This window comes from Pyxicephalus adspersus, chromosome 6 (genome assembly GCF_032062135.1).
Source record: "Pyxicephalus adspersus chromosome 6, UCB_Pads_2.0, whole genome shotgun sequence".
NCBI classification, from domain to species: Eukaryota; Metazoa; Chordata; class Amphibia; order Anura; family Pyxicephalidae; genus Pyxicephalus; species Pyxicephalus adspersus.
In genome coordinates this window covers 35,269,620-35,279,509 of record NC_092863.1, presented here as the reverse complement: position 1 = coordinate 35,279,509, position 9,890 = coordinate 35,269,620, and the positions used below count along the sequence as shown (strand labels likewise).

The window sequence follows — 9,890 nt, the reverse complement described above, 5'->3', positions numbered from 1 at the left end:
TTACAGTGATCTCTTGACTGTTCTTCTGAAAGCCTGCTTAACTTCTTTATTCCGTAGACTGTATATGATAGGATTCAGCGAAGGTGTAATAACAGCATAAAGAGCAGATACTGTTTTATTTGTCTCTACAGAGTGACTGTGCTTTGGTTGTATATAAGTAGCTATAACAGCTCCAAAATACATTGATACAACTACAATATGCGATGCACATGTGGAAAATGCTTTACTCTTGCCTTTTGCAGAAGGTATGTTGAGTATTGTGTTAACTATAAATACATAGGAAACACAAATTAGGAGGAAACAACAAATTCCAAATAAGCAATCAGCTGTGTAAATCATAATCTCATTGATGTAAATGTCTGCACATGCCAGTTTTAGCAAAGGCATTACTTCACAAAAGAAATGATTAATCTTGTTGTCATCACAGTATGGAAGTTGGAAAGTGCTAAATGTGTGAATACAGGAATTAATTAGACCAATAACTGAAATAGCAAACGCTGTTTTGATACATACCCAGCGATTCATTATTGATGCATAGCGGAGTGGATGTCCAATGGCAATATATCTGTCATAAGACATAACTGTAAGAAGAAGAAGTTCAACAACCAAAGACCATGAAAAGAACAACATCTGTGCAGCACATCCATAAAAAGAAATTATCTTAGACTGTGTTATATAACTTGAAAGCATCTTAGGTATTATAGCCGTGGTGCCACAGATATCAAGAAATGACAGCTGTGCCAGAAAGAAGTACATAGGTGTGTTAAGGCCAGGATCTTTAATTGACAAAAAAAGGATAGTTACATTTCCTGTCAAGGCCAAAGTATAAGTGAACAAACAAAGAATAAACAAAAGTGTTTCCAGCTCTGAAAGGGAAGACAAACCTAGGAGAATAAATTCAGAAACTAGAGAATTATTGGTTTTCATCCTGTTTATTTTCTTGATGTCAGCTATAAAATAAAAATCCTTATTTAAAACATAAACAGAATGAATGATAATCCATAAAACATTCATAAACAGTTTTATTACGAAGCCTGTTAACTGACATAAAATTTACCTTTATGCTTTGTTAGTTGTAAGTGCATAAATCAGTTTCTTGATGTTTTTTACCATCACTCCTAAAGATGCATTTCCTGTGAATGTGTATAATATAAATGACACAATTTTGCCCTAAGAATTGTCTGTTATTTTTGCAACAGAACTATCCACAGACTATGACAGTCAGTACCCATAAATACTGTCATACCTTCTATTTTAAATAGCTGAGTCCTTGTTTGCTTAGCCCAAAAAAGTCATACACACAGAAAACTCATCTTTACACACTCCACATACACTTGATGAAAATGTAATCTCTCTTCAATCCAGTTGTCTAATCTTTATGTATAACACGAGTTTGTAGCAATTATATATATATATATATATATATATATATATGTTTATACACAGTGGAATACCTCTAACTTTATACATTGCGTGTGCCTTTCCTAAACAAACTAGCGAACTAGACCTGATGAGGTTGTAAAACACAGAGAAAAGTATCTCAGTTTAGGAAATCACTTCTTGAAATGTATACAAAGACCATTTCGAGTTCTAACAAACAAAACAGGTTTTACTAATATTCCATTGTTAAGTTTACCGTGTTAATTCATTGTAATATGATTGTTGATCTGCTCTATTTGCTGTAGAGTGAACTGATATAAACCTAAACATTTTGTATCATGCAGCACAATTTGTGTCTTAGGGGATCACCACTTTTTGTACCTTAAGGGATCAAAGGTTCTTAGCTAGTTTGTTGGAGATTTGAAAGAAATTATGTAATTTCATAATCATACCTCATTAGGGTGATCAAAAGGGATAATCAAACATGAAAATTTCCAAGCCAAACTTTTGTATTAGTTTTACTGGTATACATTACATTACACATTTAGATTGGATCAGCTACCCAAACAACATTCATACTTTGTCAAAAGATATTGGGTCAGACCATAATGCACCAATGAGTGGCTTGGGAGGAGCAGGGATTTTGGAAACCATTTTTGATACTGGTGGTGTGGTAGTTGTCCTAAATCAGATGGTGTTTGCAACACTCAGACTCTAAAAAAGGCAAGCTCTGGACACTGTAAAAGTGTGTGATCTTTTTTTGTTAGACGGTGCTCAAATTACTGCTATTAGGGAGCTCACACCGGCTGGTAGGGCTGCTGTTATCATTGCTGTGATGCCTGAAACTTGTATTGGGACTGAATGGGTGAGAGAGATGATTTGTATGGATGTAGGAACTAACAGACAGAGAGAGAGATGTCTTGTATGAATATAGGGGATGACAGTCCACTTTGTCTGCTTGGCAGGTCACCACTGCTGTCTTCAGGACTTAGTAAGTACTGCTCTCTGTATTGGAATCTGCTCTGGGACTAGCCGTGGTCGGGTGTGAATCGCAAGCAAACCTTGTAACTGTAAATGGGTAATATTATTCAAGAATTTCTGTCACAGTGGTTAGATGAACCCCCTAAACAATTCGGGCCTGATTTAACAAGCAAGTACGCAGAACCTTGGCGTGCAAATATATGCGTCGAGGTGTTTTTCCGCGAGCCGGAGCCGGGAGCCGAGTGCTAGTACTCGCCTTCACAGCCGGATTCCTGCCTTCAGAAATGAGCTATAGGGGTCGAGAATCTGCCAATTAAAGCAATTATTTTGCAGCTGTGCGATTAAGGAGGATCTGTTAAGCTCTGTCAATGGTGAGGTCATAGCAATTAATTAGCGCACACCTGCTCTCTGTTCTGTGCGCATCTACGGTCCATTACAGGTCAATTTGAATCTTTAACCACCTGAGCGTTACACTGATTTCTAGATTTCTGTTCCAAAAGCGTCACAGGTTTTCATGAAATTTTTTTTTTTAAATTGTAGACCTGTAACTTACAGAAATATGTCCGAATAGGGTTCTAGTAGATATCATGAATATAAAAAATGTTTGAAACACACAATCATGTAAAAAAAAAAAAAAAAAAAAAAACTTTTAATAAAATTAAAGGAAAAACACAAAAATCAGCTTAAACAAGAACACATAAATAAATGAAAAATACTGAAAATGCGATAATTCGGTATAATGTATAGTAATATATTTTTCTAAAACGCCTCCCTAGTGTCCGTCACATACCTATAGACAAAACCACATAAATATATTTTCTATTATTTTGTATTGGATTGGATACAGGACTTTGTATTCAATCCAATACAAAATATTTGAATTTTCCGCTACGACCCTCATCGACGGGCGCACGCACGCGCATCATCAGGATTCGCCGAGGGACGCGTACGCAAATGCCGGGTATTCTAATTCTTTCCAAACTTCCATGCAAAAAGTGTTACATTTTTTGCATGGAAATTTATTTTGGATTGTAGGCTCTAATTCACCGAATTACCGCATAACTCACCAAAATATGTCCAAAATTTTATAAATTTAATAATTAAATTTTTTTTTATAAAACATAAAAAAAAAAAAATCTTTAAAAAAAACTAAAAAAAGTTAAAAAAAAAAAGTGTAAAATGTAATGTACAGTAGCTTATATAATATATATATAATACAATTATATATATATTATATAAGGATTTCTTTGTATTGAACTCAATACAGCTTTTTTGTATTGAGTTCAATACAAAGGAACTCAATGCAAAATTTTGAATTTGCCGCCTCGCCTCCCTCCCGCGCCGACGCACGCAGCGACGTCACCGGGAAACCCCGGTGATCGTCTCTGCACTCGCTGGCTGAACACAGAAGACACAAGACGTGTCCGGAGGAGCGGAGGGAGAAGGTGAGTATTTTTTTTTTTTTTTTGTCCAGCGATCGACGCTGGACAGTGATAGGCACAGGGATAGGGACAGGGACAGGGAGAGGAGGGAGAGGAAGCCGGCTGGCTTAGAAAAGAAAGCCAGCTGGCTTTCTCCTCTAAGCCGGCCGGCTTTTTCTTTTAAGGAGAGGGACACCCGACGCTGGAGGACGACGCTGGAACATGGACCCGACGCTGGAACACGGAACCGACGCTGGATTAGCACAGCGGGACCAGGTAAGTGGGGATTTTAGTGTAGGCAAAAAAATACTGGGTTAACCAAAAGAGCAAAAATATTTAGTGCGAGAAATTACGGGCTTAGCGGTTAGGGGGTTAAAAGGTATTTGCTATTTTTTAGCAGATGTTTTTCATTCTGGACCAGATCCATTTCAGGTTTTGCTGCATCACCCAGCTTCACCGATGAAAATGTATCCTCTCCAGCATTGGAGAGCTTTCATAAATCATGCCCACTGAGTGGGTGTACAAAATGTACATTCTGACCTTCCTGTAATAAGGGGTCTAATACTTCCTGTAAGCAAGTCTGCGGTTAGCAGACCTCAAAGGATGGCGGAAAAATGGGTATGTTTGCTGTTTGTGAGGAGGCTACGCAGAGTCTGCACAGTTTAAATATTGCACTGCATGGAGTGACATAGGACTGATGGTTGATTATATTGGTTATTTTAGTTTAGCACATCAATATTCTGTAGCACTGTTTTGTTATTTATTGCAGTAATTGTGTAAGCAAAAACTGGTTGCCAAAGTACAGAGTGACTATGGATTTCTGTTACTGGAAATTATGTTTCATGATCATTTCACAGGTAAACAAACAAGTGCTGTACATACAATGATGTTGTATTCCATGTACACAGCCCTTTCCATGTTACCCTCAAAGCCACATTAATGGTCTCCTCCCATCACCGTACTGATTTTACATCTTATTTTTGTTTTCTTTAATACACAGTTCCTATAACATTAGATGGTTTTTCAATACCATTTGATGCATTTAGCTGCTGTAGTTATTCTTAATAACTTAAAAAGCCACAAGGATTTTCTCCCCATGTTCATATCTGGTCCAAACTCAAACTTTGAGATGTGTTTAGCCAAATGTATGTATAATCAGAGATGATATGTTTTAGTTCTGCTATTACTTAACACATTAATATTATTATGTTGTATATATAGCACTAACATATTACTCACTACTGTACAGACTGAAAAATATTGCCACCTACAATCTTTCAGAGAGTAATGTGCTCCTTTTTGGAGTGGGGAGTCAGGCTACAAGTAAAATTTTGGGATGTGGTAGAAAACAAAAGTGCTTGGAAAAAAACATCGAAAAGACAGGGAGTACATACAAACTTCATACAGATATTGTCCTGGTCAAGATTCGAAAGTGGCCTTCCATATCGTGGAGATTACAGAAAACCTTTGTCATCCCCTCTTAAACCTATAGTCTTCCCTGGAAATTGTGTTTTCTCACCATATTAAGTATTTACTGTTTTAACAGATCTAATACAGCAATGAATAATTATAAAATATAGTAGTGTAATGCTGACCTACATCTTTACAGCTTCTAAACAAATGTAGGCTTGGGCATGGTGATCAGGTACGCCTAAGTTGGCACAGTTAAAAAATAAGATTACAGTGGGTTTTTGTACAAGAAAACATGGTGTTCAGGTTACACGACAAAAAGAAACATTTTTGGAAGATATGGGATCCATGGGTGTCATACTATCTAGCCAAAAAGGTTTGATGTCACGCTTCTCACTATTTAAAAACAGGTTTTTTTTTCTGGTAGGTGACAGAGAACCCCGGATGTGTTGCGTTCACCTGGACTCTGGTCAACCCCCCTCCCCTTTTTTACCAACCTGACATCTCCCCTGCTTTCTCGTTGTCTTCTCAGTCATGTCGGCACCTGGAACAAGGCAGAGACAAAGCCCGCTTTTAGGGCAACCTTTATTGTGTTTTTCCAAGTTCTGCGAATCTTAAGAAAGAGGTTCATATGGGTCTCCTGGGTGCTGTACCTAAATATTGTAACATGCATAAGGACTTGGACTGTTTGGAGTCTGGACATGACTTATCATTTGTCATACCCCTGTACTGTTACGTATGTTTTATGTATCTTATTGTTTTGTATTTTTGTACTGGTTATTTAAAAAATGTGAAAAATCAATAAAAATTATTGAAACAAAACAAATATAGTTGTGTAATTTGCACTGAAACATTTTTCAAAAGGTTCCCCAATGCTATAACACATAACAGCCTCTACATTTTTATTTCTTTTGTCTTATGGCATTTTTGCTGAAACAGAAGCAAAACTTTATGAGCCTTATTTTTACAATAAGTAAAGGTATTTACATAGGTGAATGAAAACATTTACATACACATTAGACATTACAGTACTCTAAAACTAAATGTAAAATATGCCTAAGCCATGTGGTTTATGGAGATACACACAACGAATCAGTAAAACATAGCTAGATATATCATAAAAATGCAATATAATAATTTGTGAAAGGAAATGGCATGACTTGCTATATTGTGATTTGCAACCTACTTCCTTTAGAAGATAACAAGCACTCACAAATAACTGAATCCTTTAACTCTTTCAAAACATTTCTTTTAATAGCTCTTTTAAATGCTTCTTTAACTTCATTATTTCGTAGACTGTAAATTATTGGATTTAGGGAAGGTGTAATAACAGCATATAGAGCGGACACTATTTTATTAATCTCTAAGGATGAACTTTGCTTTGGTTGAATATAAGTGGCAATAACAGCTCCAAAATACAATGACACTATTATAACATGAGAGGCACATGTAGAGAATGCTTTACGCTTGCCTTTAGCAGAACGAATCTTTAATATAGTATTAAGTATAAACATATAGGAAACACAAATTAGGAAGAATGTACAGACTGCAAATAAAAAATCAGATGTATAAACTACAATCTCATTGATATAAATATCTGCACAGGCAAGTTTCAGCAAAGGCATTACTTCGCAGAAGAAGTGATTTATCTTATTGTTATCACAGTATGGAAGTTGGAAAGTGCAAGATGTCTGAATGAAGGAATTATTCAGGCCAATGATTATGATAGTGATTGCTGTTTTAAAACACACCAAGTGATTTATTATTGATGCATAGCGAAGTGGATGGCCAATGGCAACATATCTGTCATAAGCCATAACTGTAAGTAGAAGAAGCTCAACAACCAAAGGCCAGGAAAAGAAGAACATCTGGGCAGCACATCCATAAAAAGAAATAACCTTAGACTGTGTTATATAGCTTGACAGCATCTTTGGTATTGTAGCAGAGGTACACCAGATATCAAGCAATGACAAGAGTCCCAGAAAGAAATACATAGGCGTGTTAAGACCAGGGTCTGTAATGGACAGGTAAAGGATCATTACATTGCCAATTAAAGCCACTGTATATGTCAGAAAAAATATTATAAATATAACTGATTCAAGTTCTGGATGAGTAGACAAACCAAGGAGAATAAATTCAGATACTATTGTAATATTTGTTTTCATAATGTTATTCTGTTTAAGGTGCATCAAGTAAATGAGTATCGTATAGAAGGTAGGCCAAACAGCTGATAATATAATAAGGTAAAATATAAACACAAATAGAAGAAGACTTTGTATTTATAAGGGTATATTTCTGGTATCAACATCCAAACACAAACATCAAAGTTTATATTACAAAAGTACTTATTTACTTTTCACGATACCTTTCTGTATAAATAAAAATCATTTTAATTTAAAAGATAAGAAAATTGTTGAATAAAATTGTATAATATAATGGATTAATTATTGATATTTTCAAACTATAACACTTGTTTTTATCAGTTTTTAATGTCATCATTATCATAGCATGCAAAGAAATATTTTGTGTCATATCATAAATATCAGCATATTATTCAATGAAAGACAGGTAAAATACCTTAAGTATTTTATAACATAACCATACGGCAGCAAGAAAAAAGTATTATTTTGAAGATGTTTAAAATGGATAATATATAAAACACTAATAAGCTATTGTTTAGGAAGACAATTAAGATACCTGTATATGCATTGAATTATTTCAATGCATTTCTATCACCATAATGTCCCATCATGACTTTTACCTGCAAACTGAATTCAAATGCTACTTTTTAGTATTTTTTGCTTTTTTTCCAGTTCTAAAAACATTGTAGCATATTTGTCTAAATATGATGTGTAACATAAAATAATCATTCTAAAAATATCTCATCATGCCAAAAGTTTAGTCTGTTGGACATGAACAGCTGCAGAATAACTTCATTCATGACCTTTGCTTTTCTCCTAAATAAATACTAAAAGAAACAGGTTGTTGAAAACTAAATTTGGTAAGTAATGGGGATGTGAAGAAAGGTAATACTATCTCTGTTTTGGAAACCTATTTTAAATTCATACATCATATTATGTTATGATTTTTTATGATTAACTATGTGAGTGCATTTTCAGCTTACCTTGTACAATAATGCCATCAATGCTATGCTGTACATAATGTACAGTGAACTGATCCAAATCACTTGGTTTTTATATTGTAGCATGCTTTGTGTCTTAGGGGATAGAAGGCTCAGGTTACGTTATCTTTGAAACTAGAAACAAATTATGTATTTTAGCAAATATATCCTATCGGGGTGATTAGAAGCAGTCAAATTTATCAAAATTGCTGAGCCAAATTTAAACCTAATATCCAAACTACTTCTATACTTTTATTGCTATGCTAAACACAGTGAACTGATCCAGATCACAAGTTTTATTCTTATAGGTTATCACATTTGAGTAATTACAACTAAATTTTAGTTTTCATCATTTTCCAAGTGAATAGAGCAGTCGGAACTCAAAAGCAATCATTGTGGCAATTTAATGCTTTGGATGACAAATACATCAGTTTTTGTATAAGGGGATTTTTTGGTAATTTATCCTTATTCATACTAATGCACAAAAATAAAATCTAATAACAATTTATTACAAATACATAAAAGCATGTGAACATGTGAAACAATTGTATTTGTACAATGAAGGTTTCAATTATTTGCTATACAATGGCTTCCTACAAATCTTAAGTCCTAGTTAATTTGTGTCAATATAAGTCTCCTGTTACCCCAAAGGAGACAAAGCCACTAGGGGGCACTACAGCATGGACAGAAGTGGGGTGAGCCCTGAGAAGGGCCAAGGCGCAGAGTCTAAGCAGTAACCAGGTCTTCCCCAGAGCCTCTGATGGTGAGGATGTTGCGCCGCTGGTTTCTGCCAGGTTGCGGTCCTTGGGCACATCGGGTGAGCAATATTGAACATGGTACCAAATCACAAAGCAGAAGGATAGTCAAGGAAGGCCGGACTCGAGGCAGGCAGCAAGCAAGAGGGGTCAGGTCACATGCCAGGGGTCAATTACCAGGGATAAGCAATGATCGTAGGTAAGCATTTGTTACTGCCCATCAACAGGCAACAATTTGAAGTCCATCATTCTACAATAAGAAAGAAATAAGGCATCCTAGTGAATTCACTCTAAGGCCAGACTGTGCAATGCTCAGATAAATTGCAAAAAGCCCAAGAGCCAAAGAATAAAACAGGGTGCTGGAGGCGTAATGAACTGGGCTTGTTTTGCAGCCACAGAACCCGGGAATCTTACAGTGATGAATAACCATGAATTCCTTCATATACCAAATTATTGGAGCCAAATATAATGCCATCTGTGTGAAACTGTATATTTGAAAAAGCAAATTCAATCCATATTGATCATTTAATTACCACTCTGCGATCATGGGCGACAGCTTTCCTTCCATGGTACACTTTGCTGGCCACTGATGAACAAATTCCTTGGTCGGGTGCAGGTCCAACACTCTGCAGCTCACATAAGCCGCCAGGAAGATCAGAGGGTGAGTGAAATCAAGATGGCTGCCAGGAGGGAGACCAAGCCTGTTAGCAGTCAATCCCCACCAGCTTCAGATGAGGAAATGTCTCATAACATACAAGACTGCTCTAAGATCGTGGATGCAGTGGCAGGTCTAATAACGCTCACACTGCAGGACACTGCATA

At 36.0% G+C, this 9,890-nt stretch overlaps 1 protein-coding gene across 1 annotated transcript; it reads right to left on the bottom strand.

The window, feature by feature from the left end:
• LOC140332708 (olfactory receptor 13G1-like) lies at positions 1-927 on the bottom strand. Its single transcript, XM_072413901.1, has one exon. The coding sequence runs from the start codon at positions 925-927 to the stop codon at positions 1-3; it is 927 nt and encodes a 308-aa protein (XP_072270002.1).
• Positions 928-9,890: the final 8,963 nt, after the last annotated feature.

Coding starts and splice junctions, on each gene's coding strand:
- LOC140332708 (XM_072413901.1), bottom strand. CDS start 927: ATGAAAACCAATAATTCTCTAGTTTCTGAATTTATTCTCCTAGGTTTG.